General features: G+C 40.8%; 1 protein-coding gene across 2 annotated transcripts in view; it reads right to left on the bottom strand.

Annotated features, from left to right (window-relative positions):
- A1CF (APOBEC1 complementation factor) overlaps positions 1 to 17,213 on the bottom strand; it is a 62,616-nt gene extending 45,403 nt beyond the window's left edge. For both annotated transcript variants that reach the window (XM_060768791.2, XM_060768792.2), the window contains exons 1-3: positions 17,125 to 17,213; positions 3,419 to 3,562; positions 2,087 to 2,221 (exon numbers count right to left, since the gene is read on the bottom strand). In XM_060768791.2, the coding sequence (XP_060624774.2) occupies positions 2,087 to 2,221; positions 3,419 to 3,517 (234 nt within the window). In that variant the 5' untranslated portion in view covers positions 3,518 to 3,562; positions 17,125 to 17,213. The remainder of the gene's footprint in view (positions 1 to 2,086; positions 2,222 to 3,418; positions 3,563 to 17,124) is intronic.
- Between the last annotated feature and the right edge of the window lie 9,885 nt (positions 17,214 to 27,098).

Genomic DNA, 27,098 nt, shown 5'->3' with positions numbered 1-27,098 from the left:
CCAAACAGCCACCACTGATTCAAGGTGAGAAAAACAATAAAATGAAATGCCAAGTGTTAAGAATGAATGAATGAGCAAACAGACAAAATTAGACGAATGAACATAGCTATTCTTTTAGCCTATATAAATATCATATGCACTTCATTATAGAAATGTAAAGAACCTGTGTTTCTGCAAACATTAGACTCCCATAATCCAAAACATTGGCCATTAAGGAGTTCAACAACACCTATCAGGCCACATGTTTGCCATCCAGTCATAATGTTACCATATAAATATAGATCAATTAATGAATCGGTTTAGGAGAGGACAACAACTTCTTCCTAAAGTTCCCAATGAGTCTGATGGCATTCTGGTTGTACATTGTGCAGTGGGATCCTAATCATCATCATCATCATCATCATCATCATCATCATCTACACAACAGATCCCAAGTGTAGACTCTGCAAGGAAGGAGATGAAACAATAGATCACAGCTGCTGCAAGAAGATCGCGCAGATAGACTACAAGCAGAGGCATAACACCGTTGCTCAGATGATTCATTGGAACCTGTGCCACAAATGCCATCTGCCTGCGACAAAGAACTGGTGGGATCACAAGCCTGAAAAAGTTGCAGAAAATGAACACGTCAAACTACTCTGGGACTTCCGAATTCAAACTGACAGAGTTTTGGAGCACAATACTCCTGACCTCATGATCGTGTTAAAAAACAAAGTATGGATCATGGATGCTGCAATCCAGGCAACAGCAGGATTGAAGAGAAACAACTGGAAAAGCTGACACGATATGAGGATTTAAAGATCGAACTGCAAAGACTCTGACACAAGCCAGTCAAGGTGGTCCCAGTGGTGATCGGCACACTGGATACAGTGCCTAAAGACCTTGACCTGCACTTAAATACAATTGGCGCTGACAAAAATATCATCTGTCAGCTGCAAAAGGCCACCTTACTGGGATCTGCACACATTATTTGCCAATACATCATACAGTCCTAGACACTTGGGAAGTGTCCGACGTGTGATCCAATACAACAGCCAGCAGAGTGATCTTGTTTGCTGTAGACTCATCTTTTTATGTTTCTAATAATAATAATAATAATAATAATAATAATAATAATAATAACAACAACAACAACAACAACAAAAAGTTATTTATAGACTGCCCTCTCTCCCTGAAGGGACTCAGGGTGGTTTGCACACAAAAGAAGGCAAACATTCAATGCCGTAAATAAGTGCAAACACATCAAAATACAGAGTAATGCACAATAATAACAGTAACTTATAACAAAAGAATTAAGCATTGAAATGAAAACTGCATAAAACTAATCCAATGGGACATAATAACACCAATAGCATGAATTAACATTAAGACATATACCCTATAGGGCAATTAAATAAATTAGATATGGTTATCACAACAGCCACACTATTGGCTCCGCTTACACAGTGATGTAGAAACATGTCTTGGTCCCCTCCTGAGAATATAAACATTGCACAGTTTTCCAATTTACCTTCATGAGATCATAAATCATTTTACAATGATATAAATACTCAATATGATGCAATTCTACATTTGGATACTGATGCAATTCTAGGTTTTACTTGAATCAGTTTTGTTAATCTGCAAATTATTAGAATCTGATGTTGAATTATAATGCAACTCGCAAATTATGTTGATTTGATGGCAGAAATACCTGATTTGTGCCCTCCTTCCCTCCTTCCTCAAGGATATTAGGGGTATCATTTTTAGCACTGCAAGAATTTCATAAGAATTATTACATAAAAAAATAGAATTTGCCAGAGGCAACATATTCAATTGTACAGCTAACTAGGGATTTGATCATGGGCTTCAGGCATAAAAGGCTGTTTTCCATATCACACTTTTTCTACCTGAAATAATCTCAGTGCTTGAAAATCTGTTTTTCCTAATATATGCAGTATAGATCGGAAATGTTTCTTCCATTCTGATTTAACTGAGCAAATTGTAGGCCTGCTAAGTTCAAAAGATTTTACTTTAAAAAGTATTAAAGTATAAAATGTAAAACTGATCCTAAACTATATGAAAGAGAGACAATATAATACATTACTTTTTCGCATAAGGGTATAAGTTCATCTTCAAAGAGGTCTCGGGGTAATTTTCCAATGAAAATTTCACAGCCTCGTTCTGGTGGTGGTCCATCCCAACCTGGTGGTGGCCCTCCATACTTTCGTTGTCCATTTTCCTGTGTGAAGAGAAGAAATGTTGTTTTAAAATCGCAAAACTGTGTGTCTCTTTTGCCATGATATGAGGTTGTTTTTGCCTGGTCATAACAGCCAAGCCACAATTTTGTAGGGCTGAGAAAAAAACTTTCAGAATACATTTTTGAATTAGAAGTACTTTAGTATTTATATTTTCAAAATGCTGAGATGCAGTTCTATGTACACAGGAAAAGATGTATGGAAAAATGCACATACACAAATGTATACATAGGAGAGCTATTCTAAGGAGACTTATTTAAAGGAAAACTGTAGAAATAAATCTATCAGGACAATTGCAAATTGATTGCAAAAATGAAAATTTGCAAATTGGGAAATTTTATCCCAAACGCAGGGCACAGGCTTGTCATAGGTCCTGGATCTTTAGTGATTGTGTAAGATATTTCGGCAAATATTGTTTGCTGCCTTATTGTATGACAAACAACACTGGCCTCTACTGCACAACCATTATAGATCCAGGAGCACTCCAACTTTCTCATACTGGCAACCCTAGACAAATGAGACCCACAAATGGAAAATAGAGGTCTTCATCCTTACACTTGTTGAGGTTTTTGTTACCTTTTCTTCAACTTTTTTTTCCACGTCAGGAGCAACTTGAGAAACTACAAGTCACATCTGGTGTGAGAGAATTGGCTGTCTGCAAGGATGATGCCCAAAGGACTCCCAGATGTTTTACTATCCTATGGGAGGCTTCTTTCATGTCCCTGCATGAGAAACTGGAGCTGAAAGATGGGAGCTCACCCATCTCTCCAGATTTGAACCACTGACCTTTGGGTCAGAAGTCCTGCCGGCACAAAAGTTTAACACATTGCACCACCAATGGCTTTAGCTGATTCTATTACACAATGCACAGTGGTCAAACCTAATACTTCACTGCAAAATTGGCATTTTATGTGAACACCACCTGCATCAGCCTGATTGCGGTTGGATAGTCCATAAAACTGGGGATGATGCATTTTATTACAAGTTTCACCAGACATTAAATACCCTAACCTATACCGTAGGCTCCTTATACAGTTCTGAAATGCACACTGGGAGTGGGGGAGATCGTTTAGATAGGGCAAAGTTTGTTGCAAAAGCAATTGAAACAAATCCTAAGCCACATCTTTTACCTTCAGATTTGTAGTCCAAAAACTGTAGCCATGTGGCAGGGAAATTCCTACCTGGTGCAATTTATATCCCGTGCGCTGACTTATTGTGCGGAGGGCAGCTTCTTTCTGTGTGCCGGCCAATCCATCCCCGGATTTTTGATTTGATTCCATTGAGAGTGATTATCACCAAAAAATCAGGTTAATTAGAGGTGCTCACTGCAATCAAATTTAAGATAAATTACGTAAATTAATGTTTCCGTCCAGGACAGCTCTGTAACATCAGTGATAATACTGTACATGAATCACCCAAAGTAATTAGAAAATAAAACCAGAAGACCCAACACATCAACAAAGAAGTCAAGCCAAAACCTTAGGAGTCAATTTCTTCAACAAGAAATGATTAGCAAACCATTCTCCAAAGAAAACTATAGAGGTTGTGCCTGGAAAATGTATAGTTTTGCTATTCTATTCACTGCTGTTCTTATTTATTTAGGAGCTTTTTAAAAAAAAATTAAGTTCAGTAAATGAATGTCAGAATCTAGATGTGAATAATGGTCTTCAACCATATTAATATTGCCTAAAGTAAGGAACCAGATGAACTGTATTTTTTTTAATCATTTATCATTTATTAAAAACTTTTTGCAAACTTTCTGCTTATTGTGGACTCGCTGTTCTACAGGTTTTTAAAAAAAGGGATTTTGCCCTGCTTACCTTCTGCTTCCTCCTCCTCTTTGCCACCTGGGGCCACTTGCTGCCTCTTGGGCCCCATGTAGCATCGCAGGAAGAGGCCCAAGGTGACAAAGAGGAGGAGGAAGTGGAAGATAAGCAAGGCAAGGGGGGAAGAAGAGCCTCCCCCTTGCCTTGCTTAGCTTCTGCTTCCTCCTCGTCGCCACATGGGGCCTCTTGCTACCGCTTGGACCCCACGACCAAGGAGGCATTGCAGGGCCCAAGCAGTGGCAAGAGACCACATGCAGTGACGAAGAGGAGGAAGAGGAAGGTAAGGAGAGCGAGGCGGGAAGGGGACATCCCTGCATCATGGAATTTCACTTATCACGGGTAGTCCAGGAACGTAACACCCGCGATAAGTGAGGGACCACTGTACTTTCAAAGGAAGAACCACAAATTAAATAGGAATAACATGTTCAAAGCACGAACAGGAAATATTTCAAATTTTGTTACATAGTGTATTCTCTTTAGGAATATCTTTGGACCTCTTCACACTGGGCATTTTTGCTTTTACGCTCAGCTTGGATTGGGCCTGCCATGCACAATCGCACAACGCACAGCAGACCCTGCCCACATTCCCCTGCCCACATTCCACCGAAAGACACTTCCTCCACCACTAGGGAGAAGAAACTGTTTTTTGTAACAGAGCTACCGACATTTTCCTCTTTTGGCTTTTAATTTTGTTTTGTCTCCTACTGATACTGATGGAAAGATAATCTCCACAATTGTAGAGAGATATTGACAAGCTGGAATGTGTCCAGAGGAGGGCGACTAAAATAATCAAGGGTCTGGAGAACAAGCCCCATGAGGAGAGGCTTAAAGAGCTGAGCATGTTTAGCCTGCAGAAGAGAAGGCTGAGAGGAGACATGATAGCCATGTATGAATATGTAAGAAAATCATAAGGGGGGGGGGGAGGGAAGCAAGCTTGTTTTCTGCTGTCTTGGAGACTAGGATGCGGAACAACGGGTTCAACGGGTTCAGGAGATTCCACCTGAACATTAGGAAGAACTTCCTGACAGTGAGAGCCATTTAGCAGTGGAACTCTCTGCCCTGGAGTGTGGTGGAGGCACCTTCTTTGGAGGCCTTTAACCAGAGGCTGGATGGCCATCTGTCGGGGGTGCTTTGAATGCAATTTTCCTGCTTCTAGGCAGGGGGTTGGACTGGATGGCCCATGAGGTCTCTTCCAACTCTATGATTCTATGATTCTATAACAACACCAGCTTCAGAGTCATGTACTCGCTCACCATTTCTGGGAGCATATTAGTGGACCAAGGAGATCAAAAGCCTTCCCATTTCTATTGAGGCAATCTGATTGTAGGCTGCAGAACTGTCGGATGTTTCATTCTTGTTTGCTTTCAATATTTTCAGAAATTCTATTATTCCATATTTATCTCACTTTTGTAAGTCAGCATCTGTTAAGCCATGGCAGCCAACGCTGTCTGCAGCATTTTCACAGGATGAATATTACCGCTATCAGATCGCTTGAAAGATATTATTTCCTAGTGCCCTGATTAGTTTGAACTGACTCTGCAGAGTTTACAATAAGAAAGGAATCCCATTGGCTAGTTAAAATTAGAGTGTCTTTTCTCTCCCCTTTGAAAGCTGTTTCAAAGGGTCTGCCTTCAGTATTGATTTTTTATTTTTTTATCTTCTACCTTTTTAATATAATTTTGATGTGTGCACAATCATTTCATGCAAAAAAAAAAGTAACAAAACCAAATCCCAACAGAATGGAATCTGTCTTTGTCTAGGCATATATTCAACTCAGTCTGCTGGAAATCTGTCTCTGAGCTGTAATCATCAGTGGAAGGCAGACAATACACATAAATGAGTCTAAATTACTTTGCAAATATAGCATATTTTGGATCGGAGAGAGAAGCCCCTTTTGAGACCGTTTCGTCTTCCACAGCAACGCTTCTCAAAATAGCGGAAGTATATCTTTTTTTCTAAACTGAAATGGAGATGAACATTACTCTCAGCATGTGAAAAATGCACATTTCCTTTGAGAAAATATGAAAGTAAGAATGAGCTTCCAACAAATTAACTCACATTCTGTGTTTCCGCATGAGATATTGTTCAGTCATGACTGAAAGAGCCAGGAATCAGATGTTTCCAAGAACAAGATTCTCAGAACGTCAATATCTCTAATGAAGATATTGTCAGTTCTCTGTATCAACCATCCATTCCTTTATATATATGTGTGTGTGTGTGTGTGTGTGTTAAATCCAACAAACAAACTGGTGATTTTGCCATTTTATACAAGGGACACTATTTTATTACTTCCATATAATGGAACTTGAGAATTCAGAGATTTTGGTATCCATGCAGGGTCCTGGAACCAAACCCTAGCAAATACGAGGGTTGAATAAAAAGTAATGCCTTCACCTTCATAACTCAACAGATGGTAGTACTGGTATGTGGCAGGTATTGGCTTGTTCAGTATACTCTCCTCTACAGTTCCATTTTGGCGGGAAGCCTTAGCATTGAACGGTTGTGTTGTTAAAGTGCGAAGTATGGAACCCTGCACAGACAGTCAGTCAATGCGACTTAAGCAACGTGCAGTCATTGAATTCTTGACAGTAGAAGGTGTCACCTCGATATCTTTAAATTTACTCGCCCAATGACGAACAGTACTCACATCAACACAATCACCATAAACAACTTGCATTCACTGATGAATCTCCTTTAGGGTGACACCTTCTGTCAAGAATTCAATGACTGCACGTTGCTTAAGTTATATTGACTGATCATCTGTGCAGGGTTCCATACTTCGCACTTAAACAACACAACCATTTGATGCTAAGGCTTCCTGCCAAAATGGAACTGTAGAGGAGAGTCTACTGAACAAGCCAGTACCTGCCACATACCAGTACTGCCATCTGTTGAGGAGTTACGAAGATGGAGGCATTACTTTTCATGCAACCCTCAAACCAAGGGCCCGTTGTATTCTTTCTTCCACACATCTTTTAGTCTGTCTTTCTCCCAACGCCATCTTCACGATAATTGCATGAAGCTGGTTAGACAGAGTAATTGACTTTTGTTTATATAATGAATTTCATGAATGGGCATTTGAATCTGGCCGTGCTTCCTGGTCTAAATTAAGCACTTTTCATGGTCTCTTGGGTTTTCTTTTTTCATGTACACACGAAAAAGTACTGCCATCTGTTGAGGAGTTACGAAGGTGGAGGCATTACTTTTCATTCAACCCTCGTACCACGGGTCCATTGTATTCTGTTTTCCACACATCTTTTAGTCTGTCTTTTGTTCAAGGAATTCAAGCCATACTTTCTCCCAATACTACTTTCACAATAATCACATGAAGCTGGTTAGACAGAGTAACTGACTTTTGTTTATATAATGAATTTCATGAATGGGCATTTGAATCTGGCCGTGCTTCCTGGTCTAAATCAAGCACTTTTCATGGTCTCTTGGGTTTCCCTTTTTCATGTACACATGAAAAATGGGAATGAAAAAGAAAATATTCCCTCATTACTATTCAGCATATATCCCTTGATTTGTTATGTTTTGGATGAAGATGCAATGGGAAGATGCAATGGGATGCCTTCTCTCTGTTCCCATCTGTGAGACCACATTTGGATGATCCCTAGCTGCCCTCCACCTTCCCTTAGCTACTAAAGAGCTCTAGGGTACATACTATTTCATGAAAAAGACCGATTTTGTAGTGAATATGGCCTCTGTCAACAGCAAGATGGGTTTAAGGACCTCATCACATCGAGGTCCAGAAACCAAGAACAGTGGGAGCATTCATTGGGCAGCAGAGTACATCTGGTGGACAGTTGGGACAGTTGGGAACCCACCACCCCACATAGCCCACATCACCTCCTTCCCCATCCCATGACTTCTCCCCGCTCTTTCCCCATTCTACCTAATGAGAACACAGGAAAGCTTCATCATAGGATGCTTACAACACAAGAGCCAGGATGGAACCCCACCAGAAGCAGCTCTGCGTCATGTGATGGGCTCTGTCTGGCTCCATCCTGGTTCTATGTAGAAAACATCCTATGATGGATGCCAGACCTCGTGTGATGAGGTTGTTAGATAACTTGCCAAAATCATAACCAAATGTTAACAGCCAGATAAGAAATGATTCATTTGCATTTCTCAACTTTGCTAGATTCAAAGCTTGGCAGTTCAAGGGCAGAAATGTAGTGGAGGAGTGAACTTTTCCATGTTATGACTTACTTCCACAGTTCTCACAAGTTTGGGATGGGAGATGGGCCACACTTTTTTTTATTTATTCCCTTTCCATGTGCCACAACCTACAGGGTCAAGCCTTAGCCCAAGAACCTTGCTTAGCCTGACACAAGGAATGGAATGGCCAGATGAATAGAATTCATTGTTTGGGGGCACTGTTCTCCCATTGGCTGTCAGAGGTTACTGGACCCCATTAACCACCTTATTATACCTCTGGCGGCTGGTGTGCAGCAGTGCACCACCCACTGGTGCCTCATGTCCTGCATCACCTAGATCCAAGGGAGGTCAATCACATGGGGGGAAAGTGTGATGATGCATCATGCACGCAGCTTCTGCCATAGACTGTATGACAACACAGAAGCTCTCCCATGTTGTCCTTCCAGTGGCATGCACCAGCTCCACCCTGCTTCACCCATGAAGCCGGCATGATGTCATGTGATGGGAGTCAGGCAGCTCCATGGGTGACCTGGGCTAAAATCAGCGCATGCCACAGATTTTAGCTCAATGTGGTGAGGTTGTAACAAAAAAGCTAGAAAGCTTCCCTACTGTGGACCATCTGTTGTATCACTTAACACTAATACAACTGTTTTTGTAACAGTAATTACTATTGATGTTTGGAACCAAATGAAATCTTGGGGAGGCTTGAAATTGCAACACTTCCATCTTAACATAATTCTACCCAGCGGAGTGAATAAAGCATGCCATATTTTTCTAAAAGTGTTTAATTAATTCTTCATTTACAGTTTTATTTTTAAAATAATTAATTACAGTACTGCCCCCATTCCTGCAGGGCAGATAGCCAGGATTTCACCTACCCAGATTCAACACAATATGTTCTCTCTAGGAATTTTGTAGGTCCTTCAATGTGACTCTCGCAAAAGTCATTCATTTCAATAGTGTTTGCTGCTACCCACAGTTTCCTGTTTCTATAGCAAGTTCAGGAACATATCCGACACAGATATTGGGAACGTACTACACATCATTACATTACAGCGAGATTTTGGTCATGCCAAGAGCGACTTGAGAAACTGCAAGTTGCTTCTGGTGTGAGAGAATTGGCCATCTGCAAGGACGTTGCCCAGGGGACACCCGGTTGTTTTGATGTTTTATCATCCTTGTGGGAGGCTTCTCTCATGTCCCTGCATGGGGAGCTGGAGCTGATAGAGGGAGCTCATCCATGTTCTCCTCGAATTCGACCTGTGACCTGTTGGTCTTCAGTCCTGCTGGCACAGGGGTTTAATCCCTGGTGGCACAATGGGTTAAACCCCTGTGCCGGCAGGATTGAAGACCGACAGGTCGCAGGTTTGAATCCGAAGAGAGGCAGATGAGCTCCCTCTATCCGCTCCAGCTCCTCATGTGGGGACATGAGAGAAGCCTCTCACAAGGATGATAAAGACATCAAATCATCTGGGTGTCCCCTGGGCAACGTCCTTGCAGACGGCCAGTTCTCTCATACCAGAAGCGACTTGCAGTTTCTCAAGTCATTCCTGACACGATTAAAAAAAGGGGGGGTTAACCCACTGCACCACCGGGGGCTCAGCGACATAACAACTCTGTTTTCCAGGCTGTATGGCCATGTTCCAGAAGCATTCCCTCCTGACATTTTGCCCACATCTATGGCAGGCATCCTCAAAGTTTGTGACCTCAGAACATTTGAGGATGCCTACCATCAATGTGGGTGAAACATCAGGAGAGAATGCTTCTGGAACATGGCCAGACAGCCCGGAAAACTCACAGGAACCCAGTGATTCCAGCCATGAAAGCCTCCGGCAAGATAGTTTTGGGAACTATCTTTACCCTTTCCACTGGACCCTTATGAACAGACAAAAAACCCTTAGAACATTTCTTCATCACAACAGTTGCATTCACTCTTCGTAACACTAAGTTATGGTTCTTATCTCAGGATCCACTCAATCGGTGCCGACCTTCATTTGGCCTGCACCTCCATGTCAGAATAATAATATCAGAAATGCCAAAATGACAAGCTGGGTTTCAATGCTGTACGTGGATTTCAGTGGTTGTTTCTCAGTAACTTTAGTGATGTATTTGAATTTATCCCGCTCACTACTATGCTTTTCTCTTGCTTTTCCCCATCTGTTTTCAGCTGCAGACACATTTGTCTTTGCTGTTCAAAGATCAATGCACACTGCAAAGATAGAGATCGTGGAATTTCTTAATCTGATGGAAACACAGGTTTCTAGTGTGTTACCTTTCCCTCCAGCTGTGCTTTTGCTTCTGGAGGTTGCTTGTTAGCTGTGCTCCCTGGAAGCGTAGTTACTGTTTCCATGAATAAGATAAGGAAAGCGGTGTTTGTCTTCTACAGATCAATAGACTCACTCATTTGAAAACAGTGATTTGCCAGGGACACTTGCAGAAAAGCCATACTGTATGGTAAAAAACAATATATTTGGAAACAAAGGGAAAGAGGGGGAAATTCCATATACAATTTACACCCTTAAATAAACCTAATGTGGGACAAAAATGCTTGAACCTACAACTTCGGAATGCTACATATACTCAATTTCACAATAATTAAACTTTTTTCCCATTCTTAAATGATCTATACGATACGTATCAGTAATCTTGTTTTGTTTTAAAGAGATATTACTTCTCCCTTGAATTTTTCCCAGACTAAGTCTAGGACTATACCTCCTGATCATGGGCTTTGCCTATGCTATCTCTTTTGTTCCACTACACAATTTTCTTTATTTTTAGGAGAAGGCAAAATGTATACCACATGTACAATATATACAACCAGACCTCCATATCCATGGATTCTGCATACACAATAATCTATGGCTTGAAATATATTTCTCAAAGGAAAACCTTGTTTTAGCCATTTTATGTAATATATAATTTGCAACACAATTATATGAGACTTGAGCATCCACGAATTTTCATATCCATGAGGGTTTCTTGCATTGTTTGCATTCTCTGATGAATCTCCTTTGGGGTGACACCTTCTGCTGTCAAGAATTCAATGACTGCACATTGCTTAAGTTGACCAACTGTCTGTGCAGGGTTCACACTTTAACAACACAACTGTTGAATGCTAAGGCTTCCTGCCAAAATGGAACTGTAGAGGAGAGTCTACTGAACAAGTCAGTACCTGCCACATGCCAGTACTGCTGTCTGTTGAGGAGTTATGAAGGTGGAGGCATTACTTTTCATTCAAACCTTGTATGTACCCAGGTTTCTGGATTTTCAGAGGAGACCTTTTCTCCATTACAACATCCTCAGAGGAACGTCTGGTAAGAAAACAGAAGAAGGCTACTCTTGTAGAAATAATGCCGTTTGATATCACTTTGACTGCCATGGCTCATTCCTATGAGCTCATGAAAGTTGTGATTTTACAAGGACTAGCTTTCTCTGTCAAAGAGTGCACCAAACTACAACTTCCATGATTCCATTGCACCAGTGGTTCTCAACCTGTGGGTTCTCAGGTGTTTTGTCTTACAACCCTCAGAAATCCCAGCTAGTTTCCCAGCTGTTAGGATTGGGAGTTGAAGGCCAAAGCATCTGGGGATCCACAGACTGAGAACCATTGCATTGCACCGAGCCAAGGCAATTAAAATGGTGTATAACTGCATTAATTCTACAATGTAGATGCACTCTTAGAGAGGCTATATATTTTTTTTGTTAGAATTGATCTTTAGGAATTGACTGGTTATGGGGAAAGGGCTTTTAATAAGTGCTTTGTTGTCTTTTTTTTTTTTTTTGCATTTTAATGGACTGGTTCTTAAATTGCTTTCAATTATTATATTCATTCCTGAATATCTTTAGTGATGCAAGTTTTTATCTGCATCTTTTTTTAATATATATAAGCTGCCTTGAATCGCATGGCTAGGAAAGGTGTGATGAAAACCATTTTTAAAAATGATATTTTACTTGCTGCAAAGAGATCCCTGGGGAATCTTGTTCCCATGGTTCACTTGCTTTTTACTGATCATCCATTATGTTGATCACAGAGGTTTTTTTTAAAAAAATCCTTTTCAATAATTAGCAGGAAACCCATCTTAAAAAGTAAGTGGACAGATATTCCTCTGAGTTGTGAAAAATGTATTTCATAGTGGGGGAGATTATTAGGATTTGTGATTATTATGTCTTTGAGGTTCGTTTTACTCATCTCTCAGGGCTCTTGTTCTAATATTTTGCTTCCATGAACCACACAGAGTTTTCTGTGCCAAAAGTGGCTAAAATATTTTAAATAGAATACAAAATTAAATAAATTGTGAATATAATTCATAATGAGAATGGGCTTTGAGGGGAACGTTGGAGTTACAAACTATGACAATTCAATGTGTTGTCAGAGGCTTTCATGGTTGGAATCACTGAGTTGCTGTGAGTTTTCTGGGCTGTATGCCTATGTTCCAGAAGCATTCTGGAACATGGCCATACAGCCCAGAAAACCCATGAAATTCAAGTCAAAATAAAGCAACTTTCTCTCTGGCTATCCACACAGATATTATTTATTTATTTCCCCAGATATATAAATCCAATTTTCCTAGTTTTCAACAGACCGCACAACCTCTGAGGATGCCTGTCATAGATTCAGGCAAGACATCAGGAGAGAATACTTCTTGAACATGGCCATACAGTCCAAAAAACCTACAACAACCCATTATTATTATTATTATTATTAGTAGTAGTAGTAGTAGTAGTATTCTCCTCCATTTTCTCAGGATCATTTATTCATATGTTTGATGATACACACTCTCATGCTGCTTGCAATTGTTTTGTATGAGCTGCATGAAAGCCCTTTTTTAGTTTTTTGTTGCACTTGTAAGAGAAAAAATAGGATAATAATAATAATAATAATAATAATGTTTGACTTGTGATTTTGTGATTCGAACTCCAGCATATAGATCTCGTTTACTGTAATAATAATAATAATAATAATAATAATTTATAGATTATTGATAAAATAAATTATTATTATTATTATTATTATTATTATTAACCTATTGATGTCGCCATACCAGGTGACAGTCGCACTGAGAAAAAACAACAGGAAAAACTCAGCCACTATCAAGACCTCAAAATCGAACTGCAAAGGCTCTGGCATAAACCAGTACAGGTGGTCCCAGTGGTCACTGGCGCACTGGGTACCATGCCAAAAGATCTCAGCCAGCATTTGGAAACAAGAAACATTGACAAAATCATGATCTGTCAACTGCAAAAGGCCACCTTACTTGGATCTGCACGCATCATTCGAAAATATATCACACAGTCCTAGACGCTTGGGAAGTGTTTGACTTGTGATTTTGTGATACGAACTCCAGCATATAGATCTCGTTTACTGTGACATACTGTGCTTTCGTGTCAATAATAATAATAATTTAAAATACACCACACAGTCCTAGACGCTTGGGATGTGTTCAACTTGTGATTTTGTGATACAAACTCCAGCATATAGATCTCATTTGCTTTGACATACTGTGTTTTTGTATCAGTAAAATAATAATAATAATAATAATAATAATAATAATAATAATTTCTTTCAGCCCTTGTACTCAAAGATACAATAAGCCTCATCCTTCAAAGATGACCCTGAGAAAATATCCCCCTAAGTCAAGCTAGCAACAAAACGTGATTAGCAGAATGAACACAGGATTTTACAGTTTATGGCATACTACAACTCTCACTATTATACTATTTTCCCAATTCAAACCAATACATTATCTTGACCCACCCCACCCCATTCTAATATTGCAAGGATGGCAATTGCTCTTACCTAGTTATCTTTAAATGTTCTAATGTGGGTAATTTCATTATTATGCTTAATGTAGAATTTTGCACCCCCGAATGAAAATTTCCTTCTGTCCCCAAAATTTCTAGGATTGATGCCCCTGATTTATTCAAGATTGCATTTCCTATTTTTGAACCAATTACACACATTCTTCCCAAAGGCTATTTTTGCTGCATTGTACTCTCCAGAATCCTTGGATGGCTCTTTTTCTGGGATTATGGAAGTTGAACAAGGGGATACAATGCAGATATCCATACTGCACTTTTCTCATACTTTGAAACCAATATGTGTCCCACAGAAAATTCAAAATTGTAATTTGAGAAAGAATACCTCAGAAGTCTCCGGTACTAGATCTCTCTAGTGAAGAATTCTAAGATCCACAACAAACAAAATCCCAGCATTCCATAGGTTGTACTAATGGAATGGAATGGAATGGAATTATCATGAGTAATTGTTGAATTATCTGTGTGGATATAATATTTAGTAAAGGTAAAAGTAAAGGTTTCCCCCTGACATTCCATCTCAATTTCTAAACCGAAGAGCTGGAGTTGTCCGTAGACACCTCCAAGGTCATGTGGCCGGCATGACTGCATGGAGTGCCGTTACCTTCCCACCAGAGCGGTACCTATTGATCTACTCACATTTGCATGTTTTTGAACTTCTAGGTTGGCAGAAGCTGGGGCTGACAGCGGAAGCTCACGCCGCTCCCCGGATTCGAACCTGTCACCTTCTGGTCAACAAGTTTAGCAGCTCAGAGGTTTAACCCACTGTGCCACCGAGGGCTCCACATTTTTTAAAACTTTTCTTTCAACCCATAAATTAATTCAAGCCATTTTCCACATCATTTTTCTTTGAATATATGTTTATTTCAGCGCTTCTCAACCTGGGGTTCGGGACACCTGGGGGGGGGGGGGTTGTGAGGAGGTGTTCGAGGGTTCACCAAAGACCATCAGAAAACACAGCCTCCCTGTTTCCACCTCATAAGGTGGCCCAATTCTATTGTTGGTGGGGTTCAGAATGCTCTTTGTTTGTAGGTGAACTATAAATCCCAGCAACTACAACTCCCAAATGTCAAGGCCTAATTTCCCCAAACACCACCAGTTTTCACATTTAGGCATATTGAGTATTTGTGCAAAGTTTGGTCTAGATCTATCATTGTTTGAGTCCACGGTGCTCTCTGAATATAGGTGAACTAAAACTCCCAAACTCAAGGCCAATGCCCACCAAACCCTTCCAGTATTTTCTGTTGGTCATGGGAGTTGTGTGTGCCAAGTTTGGTTCAATTTCATCATTGGTGGAGTTCAGAATGCTCTTTGATTGTAGGTTAACTATAAATCCCAGCAACTACAACTCCCAAATGACAAAATCAATTCCCCCAACCTCACCAGTATTAGAATTTGGGCGTATCGGGTTTTTGTGGCAAATTTGGTCCAGCGAATGAAAACACATCCTGCATATCAGATATTTACATGACAATTCATAAGAGTAGCAAAATTACAGTTACGAAATAGCAATGAAAATAATTTTACAGTTGGTGGCAGGGGCAGCTCAACTCATTACGCAAAGTAAGCCTTTGCAATATAGTTGATTTTGCCCAGGGGTTCTCTTGAGGTGCTCTTGGGGGGAAATAGACCTTGACATATGCGAGTTGTAGTTACTGGGATGTATAGTTCACCTACAATCAAAGAACATTCACCAATGATGGGATTGAACCAAATATGGCACACCTAACTCCCACGATGAACAGAATATACATCTATATCAGTGATTAGTTTGGGGGGGGTGCAAAATACTGTTTGCTTACTGTTGAAAATTACCTAGGGCCGCCTCTGGTTGAGGGCCACCACAACATGAGGAACTGTATTGAGGGGTTGCGACATTAGGAAGGTTAAGACACACTGGTTTATTTGGTGTCATTAGCCCCTTCAACACAGCTGAGCAAAATCCCACATTATCTGCTTTGAACTGGAATATATGGCAGATAACCCAGTTCCAAAGCAGATATTGTGAGATCTTCTGCCCAAATATTCTGGGATACAGGGCTGTATGGAAGAGCCCTTTGTCAACTAGAGATATATGCTGTCAAGCAGGCCCGTAGCCAGGATTTCGTTTCGGGGGGGGGGGGGGGGGCTAAATTTTTTTTCAGGGGGGGTTTCGGGGGGGGCTGAGTTTCGGGGGGGGGCGAGTCTGAGTGAAAGAGGGTCTACCCTAGCAAACCTTTTGTATCATTACCCCAATACCTCCATGCATATGGGATATATTGAGTATGGTGATCAGATCATGATATGAATAAACATAACAGTTTAAATAATGCACCAATAAGGCCTTTTCGCGAACCACCATGAAAATTTCGGGGGGGGGGGGGGCTGAAGCCCCCCGAGCCGCCCCCCCCCCCCCCCCCCCCCCCCGGCTACATGCCTGCTGTCAAGGTAATCAAAGCATGAGCCAAGAGGAGCTGCTTGTTTGCAAACCCGACATCTGTGTATGTAGCTATACAATAAGAACAATATCTGTTGTAGAGAGTAGCTCTTTCCTAAGTGAACATTTAGACACATGTAATGATTAGCCTGAGTGAGCTGTGCTTTAACAAATCCAAAGTGAATTGGGGGAAGGAGCACAAGAGCACCTCTTTTATCTCCTTCCCCTTTCTTCATAAATGAAAGCCGCAGCTTATAAATGAAAACACGGCTCTTTGTCTCACAAGCGTCTGTATAACCTCGACGTAGTACCTGTATTTGATGTTTAACACTCTCCACGAAATACAATAGCAGGCCAATCATGTAAACCGGTTATGCAGTAAGAAGGTGACTTTCGAGAAATTGTCACACAACCCTATCGATCGCAGCAGCTGTCAATCTTGGAAATGCTCCCTCTTCTACTTTACAGCTCTCTTGGCTTATTCAATGCAGTAAAAAATATTTAGTAAAGGCAAATAGGAAACCTTGATATCCGGCATGTCAATTGCCTCTCTTCTTCAGATACAGTTATGATTAATGCCTTCTCTATGAACTCTAATAACAATCAGGAGGAAACATGTAAAATGCTGTACCAATTTTTTCAAAAAGTAAGAAAATCGCCAACAACTCACCTGAGCAATTTCAGAGACCACCACCTGGAAATGTTCTCCTTGATTATGCCAAATTTGCGACGTGTCAGTCTGGTTATTCCCTAATCATCATATCAAACTCCAAAGGTTCAGCAAACCCCAGGTTGGTTTACAGTTCTCTTGGTTAAACTTTAACCGGCCCTATCTCTCTGCACCATGCAGCCCTTTGACCAGATAGCTAGGTCACTGCAGCTCACTCTCTGTCTGCCCAAGCTACATATGTTGACAAAATTTGCAAGGCAAAAGTCAACAGTGGGCCCGCGTAAAATGTGCATGAGGTGAGAAGGAGATCATTTAGAAATTGGTCCCCTAGATTTGCTTTGAAAATATTGTTTGGAATACAGAATTTTAACCCAAACTAATTCACCTTATCACTCAACTGAGCAAGGCACCAGATATTTTATTATTTACTAGCCGTCCCCTGCCATGCGTTGCTGTGGCTCACATGGGGGTTCTGTGTGGGAGGTTTGGCCCACTTCTATCGTTGGTGGGGTAGAAGTGGGCCAAACCTCAAAACCAAATCCCAGCAACTACAATTCCCAAATGTCAAGATTCTATTTTCCCCAAACTCCACCAGTGTTCACATTTGGCCATATTGAGTATTCATGTAGACTTTGGTCCAGATCCATCATTGTTTGAGTCCACAGGGATCTCTGGATGTAGGTGAACTACAACTCCAAAACCAAAGGACGCTGCCCACCAAACCCTTCCAGTGTTTTCTGTCGGTCATGGGAGAACTATGTGCCAAGTTTGGTTCAATTGGGAACCACTGATCTATACCGTAGAACTAATGCAGTCTGAGATCACTGAGATCATGGTGCAATACTATGGGTTGATGTAGTTTTACAAGGTCTTTAGTCTTCTCTGCCAATTATTATTATTATTATTATTATTATTATTATTATTATTATCATCTTTATTTGTACCCCGCTAGCATCTCCCGAAGGACTCGATACGGCTTACAAAGGCCAAGGCCTCAATACACAACATAACAATACAAACCTAAAGCAAATTAAAAACAATTAAAACAATATTAAATAACAAAACAACAAGCAATGACAATACACCAAAACACAATAAAACTCAATAAAACTGGTGCCTCACCAAACTACAACTCCCAGGATTCCATATCATTGAACCATAACAGCAAAAATGGTGTCAAACTGCATTATTTCTACAGTGCATATACATCCTAGAGTGAGAGGCTTTGGTACAGACATGATTACAATATGCATTATTTATTTATTCGCTTATATACCGCAATTCTCAGCCTAATGGCGACTCATTGCGGTGTACAACATAGAAAAACAGGTGCAAAATACAACAGACAAAAAATAATCCACAGTACATCATTATCAAAACATCTCATCAAAAACATCAATATAATTACAAGCCATGCCGAGTCGTCTCATCGTCAAGTTCACAATCCAATACCATTTCCGTTGTTCCATTCCTATGGTCGAGTTACCCGTCATTGCACTACTATTCAAATGCCTTCTCAAACAACCAGGTCTTTAACTTCCTGCGGAATATCAACAGGGAGGGGGCTAGCCTGATGTCTACGGGAAGGGTGTTCCACAGCCGAGGAGCCACCACCGAGAAGGCCCTACATCTCGTCCCCGCCAGCCGTGCCTGTGACGCAGGCAGGATCGAGAGCAGGGCCTCCCCAGAAGATCTCAAAGTCCTCGTGGGCTCATAGGCCGAGAGGCGGTCAGTTAGGTATCTTGGGCCGGAACCGTTTAGGGCTTTATAGGCCAATGCCAGCACCTTGAATTGAGCCCGGTAGCAGATCGGCAGCCAGTGGAGCTGGTACAGCAGGGGGGTTGTATGCTCCCTGCGCCCCGCTCCTGTTAGTATCATGGCTGCCGCACGTTGGACCAATTGGAGCTTCCGAGCCATCTTCAAGGGCAACCCCACATAGAGAGCGTTGCAGTAGTCTAAACGGGATGTAACCAGAGCGTGGACTACCGTGGCCAAGTCAGACTTCCCAAGATACGGGATTCCATATCATTGAACCATAACAGCAAAAATGGTGTCAAACTGCATTATTTCTACAGTGCAGATACATCCTAGGGTGAGAGGCTTTGGTGCAGACATGATTACAATAGGCATTAACATTGTATCTATGAAGTATTCTCTTTCAGTGGGTTCTAGGGCAGAGATTATTCACTCACTGGTCGTTGTAGGTTTTTTGAGCTATGTGACCATGTTCTAGAAGCATTCTCTCCTGATGTTTCATCTGCATCCATGGCAGGCATCCTCAGAGGTTGTGAGGTCTCACAAAAAAAAAAAACAGACCTCACAACCTCTGAGGATGCCTGCCATAGATGCAGGAGAAACGTCAGGAGAGAATGCTTCTAGAATGTGGCCACACAGCCCAAAAAACCTACAACAACCCAGAGATTCTGGCCATGAAAGCCTTCGACAACACATTATTCACTCAGCTTCCAGTCCCCAAGGACACCTGCCTTCAGGTCAGCAGTAAGTACACAAGTAGATTGCAACAGAAATGCTGTTTATTAACTAAGACGAGAGCAAAGCACCTCTAGAATCAAAATATAAAAATTTAGAATGGGAACTATTCCAACCAATCCATGAATGTACCAGAGTGGGACACTATGCTGTTCCGTTGCCGTACTCTTGAAGGCTCAAAGTTTATAAGACAAGGTCCAAGTTACTTTGCTTGCACTTTTGAAATTAGAAAGGTACACATTAGTCACATGAGAAAATAGATGCAAATAGAAATCCAGTGTTTTTCACATTGTTTAGGTGCATAGGGTTACAGCCTGTGTTGGATGGGGTTACACTCCCCCTGAAGACACAGGTCTGTAGCTTGGGAGTGATCCTGGATTAATTGCTGAGCCTGGAACCCCAGGTCTCAGCGGTGGCTGGGAAAGCTTTTGCACAATTAAAACTTGTGCACCAACTGCGCCCATACCTTGGGAAGTCTGATCTGGCCACAGTGATCCATGCTCTCATTACATCTCAAATAGATTACTGCAATGCGCTCTACGTGGGGCTGCCTTTGAAGACTGTTCGGAAACTTCAACTAGTCCAACAGGCGGCAGCTAGATTACTTATTGGAGTGACACACAGGGAGCATACCACCTCCCCACCCCCACCCCCACCCGGTTATATCAGCTCCACTGGCTGCCTGTCCAGTTCTGCGCACAAGTCAAAGTGCTCGTCTTGACCTATAAAGCCCTATACAATTCTGGCCCAGCTTCCTTGTCCAAAAATATCTCCCCCTACGTCCCACCTCAAAACTTACAATCTGCCAGGGAGGCCCTGCTCTCAATCCCACCTTTGTCGCAAATGTGCTTGGTGGGGACGAGGGGCAGGGCCTTCTCGGAACTCATTCCCCAGCAAAATTAGGTCAACAGCTTCCCTTCTTTCCTTCAGGAAAAAGTTGAAGACGTGGCTATAGGACCAGGCATTCAGATAGCAGGCTGACAATAAAAATGACAACAATGCTATGGAAAATGGACTATGGACAGGCCTCGGATTAAGTTGTTGATCATAGAACTTGAACTTGACATGCCAACTAATTCAATCTGCACTATTTTAAATGGTTTTTAATCTAATTTTAATGTTTTACTTATTATGTAACTGTTGTTTTAACTGTTGTATGTGTGGGGCATCAAATTGTTGCTGCCCTGAATCCCCTGAGAAGGGCGGGGTACAAATATTTGAAATAACGTCCTAGGAAGATGGGTTTGAACTTCTATAATTGTTGGAAGATACAGTTCTAGAATGAACACTTTCTAGAATGAATCACTTTCCTGCCCATCATAGTCTTCAAAGCAATGCAAATTAAAAGCACAATATAAAAACTCAAAAGTAGCAACACTCTTTAATAGACTAAAATACTTTTAAAAGCCAAGGAGCTGATGAAATAACTTAAATCCATCCTCATGCAGATCAGCATGGCCGGATGCAAGTTGGCATTTCTCTGGAAGGAGTTCGACAACTGAGGTGTTGCTACAGAAAGAGTTTTGGGTTTGTTTTGGGGGTTTTTTTGGTTTTTTTTTTGGTGATCCTCAGTGAATTGTATTGAAGATCTTAAATTTGAAGCAAGGCTTGTACAGAATGAGATGGTATTTCAGATATCTTGACTCTAAGTTGTTTACTTACCGATTTCAATAGGAAACACCTATATTTATGGATGGATGGATGATGTAATTCAAAGCCGCTTTGAATGAGCCAAAGGAAATAATAATAATAATAATAATAATAATAATAAGCCCAAGAACAAGCCATTCGAACGAATGCCATCAAAGCCAGTATTGAAAAGTCGACAACAGATGCCAAATGTAGATTCTGCAAGGAAGCAGATGAAACAATAGATCACATCCTAAGCTGCTGCAAGAAGATCGCACAGACAGACTACAAGCAGAGGCATAACACCGTTGCTCGGATGATTAATTGGAACTTGTGCCACAAATACCATCTGCCTGCGACAACTAACTGGTGGGATCACAAGCCAAAAAAAGTTACAGAGAATGAACACGCCAAACTCCCCTGGGACTTTCAGATTCAGATAGACAGAGTTTTGGAGCATAATACTCCTGACCTCACTATCATGTTAAAAAACAAAGTATGGATTGTCAATGTCGCAATCCCAGGTGGCAGCAGGATTACAGAGAAACAACTGGAAAAGCTGACACGATATGAGGATTTAAAAATCGAACTGCAAAGACTCTGGAACAAACCAGTCAAGGTGGTCCCAGTGGTGATCGGCACACTGGGTGCAGTGCCTAAAGACCTTGGCCTGCACTCAAACACAATCGGCACTGGTAAAATTACCACCTGCCAGCTGCAAAAGACCACCTTACTGGGATCTGCACACATTATTCGCCAATACACCACACAGTCCTAGACACATGGGAAGTGTCCGATGTGTGATCCAATACAACAACCAGCAGGGTGTCTGCTGTGGACTCATCTTGTTGTGTTTATAATAATAATAATAATAATAATAATAATAATAATAATACTTTATTTATACCCTGCCACCATCTCCCCACAGGGACTCGGGGCTGCTTACATGAGGCCAAGCCCGACAAAACAATACATCAATATAACAGAACACAACAATAAAATGGAAAAATAAAAATACAATACAAAACCAATTATAAATAACACACCAACAATATAAAATCACAACATTTAAAACACAGAAGTCAAACACTATGGGCAGGGCCAATTCTAATGAAATTAAAAATTAAAACACTGGGTGAGGCAGCAATGTAATATATCTGGAAATACTAAATTGTATTCGGTCCCTTGCTTTTCATGATCATTAGTGTCAATAAGCAAATGGAATACATACTGCTACACAATGTTATACTTAGATCATTTCCTGTACTTGACTATACTATATAGATGGGGTATCTGCTGAGCAGATCTTAATATTCACTTTTTTTCACTGAATTTAAATAATTGAACAAGGTAAGCCCATGGAAATATCTGTGAAGTTCAGACTCTGTAGTATTTCTAATTATGATCTGAATAGGGATAGTACATGGATCAGTATCTTTTGAATTTTTCAGAAGCTGAACATATTCTGTATTATTTATTGATAGATATTTACAGATTAGAAAAATATCAAGGCAAGACACATAAAATGTGAAGGAATTGAAAAATACTTGTACGAATAAATTATTAAATAGTTTACAACTTCAAATGAAACATATTGGGCAGAATTCACTAAGACAGGTATTATTATTTTTTGGTCGTGTCAGGAGCGACTTGAGAAACTGCAAGTCGCTTCTGGTGTGAGAGAATTGGCCATCTGCAAGGACATTGCCAAGGGGACGCCCGGATGAATTGATGTTTTTGTCATCCTTGTGGGAGGCTTCTCTCATGTCCCCGCATGAGGAGCTGGAGTTGATAGAGGGAGCTCATCCGCCTCTCCCCGGATTCGAACCTGCGACCTGTCAGTCTTCAGTCCTGCCAGCACAGGGGTTTAACCCACTGCGCCACCGGGGGCTCCATAACTAACTAAGACAGTTATGAACCCCCTTCATTATGTAGCCATGTAATATCTCCCAGAACTCTGGCCCCCATTATCAGATAGCAACTGCTGTGTACAACAGGGATCTGTTCTTCTGTCCATTGGAAATTATCTGACTTGTGTTTTGACCCCATTCTGCAAGCAACCCGAAAACTGCTGGAAGCGAAGTATCTGTGGCAATTTTCCTTTCACTTGCTGAAAGAGGTGGAGTCATCAATCAATTTCTTCTTGATTGACAGGGGAACTAATTCCTGTCATTTGCAATGGCTGCTACCCAGGCTTCGGGGACTTTTATGGTTCTTGCACATTCCTTGAAATAGTCTGCAGAAGAGAAGGTTGAGAGGAAACATGAGGTCTCTTCTATGATTCTAGTAAATATGTTGGGATTATGAATACAAACAAGTTACAAATATAACATTCTAGGTTCCATATTCATAATTGCCCTAGTGAATTCCTGCCCTAATTGTAGACATAAATCAAGTTTGTATACACAAATAGACACACACAAATGGCTGCCTTTCGTTAATTCGTTTCAGAGAAATAAACACTTTGTGTGTGTAGGAAAGTAATATAATGGAAAATCAAAATAAGCAAAATCTATTCTTGTCTTGAGATAAAATAAATCTACAGTCTTTTTTCCATGTCTCTTGTTGTGGTTTGTAAAGAGGTCATTGCATTAAATGATGAACAGGACAAACCATTGTAGGGCTGGGCAACCACGGAAAAATTTGTTTCTAAAATCCATTCGTTTTTTGAGGGTTTTTGCGTTTCGATTTTTAAAAGAATTCCGAAATTTTTCTTTTAAAAAGTTCGATATTTACAAAATTTCGTAAATTACAAAACAATACGAAACAATTACGAAACAATTACGAATCGATTCGTTAATGGCGGACGCGACCTCGCAATATGCTAAAAAACCTCCAAATGGGACAGGGGGAACTTCTGAAGCTTCCCTCTCCCTCTGTTGTTGACTGTTGGTGTGATATTTATAATTTTTTTTCACTGATTAAACAAACAACAACTATAAAACTTGCCCCAGACATGCGGAAATAATAACGAAACGATTTCAAAACGATAATGAAACAAATACAAAATGAATTCGAAACAATTACGAAACGAATTTAAAAATTCGTTTCATTTTTTAGCTGCTCCTGAATGGTTCGTTATCGCTTCGTTATAAAAAAAAATAACGAATTTTTTACGAATTACAAAATTACGAAATGAAACCGCCCAGCCCTAAACCATTGTATTAAATCGTGAACAGGTGTTAATGAATTCATCCCTAAAATAACATGACTTTCCAGATGAGGGCTTCATGAGAATAGGATTGTGGAATACTGCTTTGAATGTTCACTAGTTCTAATGGCTAGGCTCATAGTAACACCAATGGGTTTTGTATAACCATTTATTCAATGTCAATTTAATATATGTACTCTGGTTGGGACTAGCTATTGTATTTAGGCCCCTGATTTTAGTGAGCAGAAAAGTCAAGCTTTCCTTATTTCATTTCTTGCATGAAAGAACAAATACCTTTATTTTCCTTTTCTCTTTAGATAATATGTTTTTCCATAGAGAATTTCTCCTTGAGAGACCTGCAGTTTTTCAATGATTTTTACACCACTGTACTCTTTTGTTTATATTTATTTTCTTTAAAGAATGTGATTTTTTGTACACACAAATTATTCCATAATAGGGTTGTTGTAGGTTTTTTGGGCTATATGGCCATGTTTTTGAAGCATTCTCTCCTGATGTTTCACCTGCATCTATGGCAAGCATCCCCAGAAGTTGTGAAGACCTCACAACCTCTGAGGATGCCTGCCATAGATGCAGGCAAAACGTCAGGAGAGAATGCTTCTAGAACATGGCCATATAGCTCAAAAGACCTACAACAACCCAGTGATTCCAGCCATGAAAGCCTTCGACAAATACATATTCCATAATATATTTGGGCAGAAAACAGCTATATAAAAAAGGTCTGTGTGATGCATAAAAACTAATGCCCAAATGCATTTTTCAAAAAATCAGAAAATCTCATTCAAAATTGATATGGTGAGAAACCCTTCTTCATAAAAAATAATACAAATTGTGAATATACTTTACATCTCAGATAATATTTCTCTCACTTTATTATGCTTAGGATAACTGGGTGGGTCCATGCTGGGTGGGTTTATGTAGTCTTTGTATCATTAAGCAGCCTTTTCTACTTTTTCTCTATTCCTCTGGACACATTCCAGCTTGCCAATATCTCCCTTAAATAGTGGTGTCCAGGATTGGACACAGTATTCCAGGTGTGGAATACTGTATTGTTTTATGCGAGAGCAGATATATTTTTGGGTACTGAAGAACTGCTATTTTTATGCACTAGCATATTCTCTGTTTTCTAGCAGATCAGAGACAATAGGATATTCAGTCTGAAGTCCATTGCCTTACATAATTATATTTGGTTGTATACTACTTGAGAAGATTCTCCTTAAACAGGTTTTTGGTTCTTCTCTAAAAGGTTATGATCTCTAAAAGATCTTGCTTTTCAATAAGGCCTCTCCCTAAGTCTATAGTTTGGGGCAGGGGCTGGGTAAATAACCTTGGAGGGTCGCATCCAGCCTTCGGGCCTTACTTTGGGAAGCCCTGCCATAAGCCCTCCAAGATACACCAGATATCCTGGGCTACATTTAAAAAAAGAAAATAGAGGAAAGTCATCCCAAAATTGCCAGTAGAGCCCCAAATGTGTATTCACCTTGCACAATTAAAGTATTATTTATTTATCATATCAGGAATGAATCAAACAGTTGTATTGCATAAAACAAGCAAACAAACAAAACACAAAGTTTGCAAGCTTGGTAGTTGATTAAATGTCCTTTGACCAGTAGCTGGCCACTTGGAGTGCCTCTGGTGTTGCTATAAGAAGGTCATCGATTGTGCATGTGGCAGGGCTCAGGTTGCATTGTAGTAGGTGGTCTGTGGTTTGCTCTTCTCCACACTCGTATGCCGTGGATTCCACTTTGTAGCCCCAAGTCATCCAGTCATCCAGTTTTCTGTGTGCCCAATCAGCCATTGATTGAGGTTCTGGGTTTGAGTCTGCCACTTTTGGACTCTCGTTGCTGAAGTGTTTCAGCGAGTGTCTCTGTAGATCTTAGAAAACTATTTCTTGATTTAAGGCTTTGCTGTGCTGACTGATACCCAAGCAGGGGGTGGGCCAGAGATGTCACTGCCTTGGTCCTTTCACTATTGGTTGCTACTCCCTGGCGGATGTCAGGTGGTGCAATACCGGTTAAACAGTGTAATTTCCCCAGTGGTGTAGGGTGCAACATGTAATGCAACATGTCTCATTAAGAACTACATCCACTGTCTTAGCGCTGTAAGATGTGTTCCACACTGGGCAGGCATACTCAGCAGCAGAGTAGCATAGCACAAGGGTAGTTGTCTTTACTGTATCTGGTTGTGATCCCCAGGTTGTGCCAGTAAGCTTTCGTATGATATTGTTTCTAGTGCCCACTTTTTGCTTGATATTCAGGCAGCGCTTCTTGTAGGCCAGGTCACAGTCCAGAGTGACTGCCAGGTATTTGGGTGCACTGCAATGCTCCAGGGATTACCCAATGCTCCCAGGTAATCCTCAGAGCTCAGGATGCTTGTCTGTTCTTAAGGTGAAAAGCACATGTCTGTTTTTTAGATGGATTGGGAATCAGCTGGTTTCCCCTGTAATAGGCAGTAAGAGCACCTATAGCTTCGGGGAGCTTCTGTTCAACCATCTCAAAGCTCCCTGCTTGAGCGGTAATGGCATGATCATCAGCATAGATGAAACTCTCTGTCCCTTCTGGCAATGGCTTTTGTGTAAATGTTGAGCATTGATGGAGCAAGCATGCTCCCCTGAGGCAGGCCATTCTTCTGTTTTCACCATCTGCTTCTCTGTCCCTGAAACTCAACAAAAAAGCTCCTGTTTTGT

Source organism: Anolis sagrei, chromosome 3 (genome assembly GCF_037176765.1).
Source record: "Anolis sagrei isolate rAnoSag1 chromosome 3, rAnoSag1.mat, whole genome shotgun sequence".
Taxonomy (NCBI): domain Eukaryota; kingdom Metazoa; phylum Chordata; class Lepidosauria; order Squamata; family Dactyloidae; genus Anolis; species Anolis sagrei.
The sequence above is the reverse complement of the archived record's forward strand: the minus strand, read 5'-3'. Positions and strand labels throughout refer to the sequence as shown.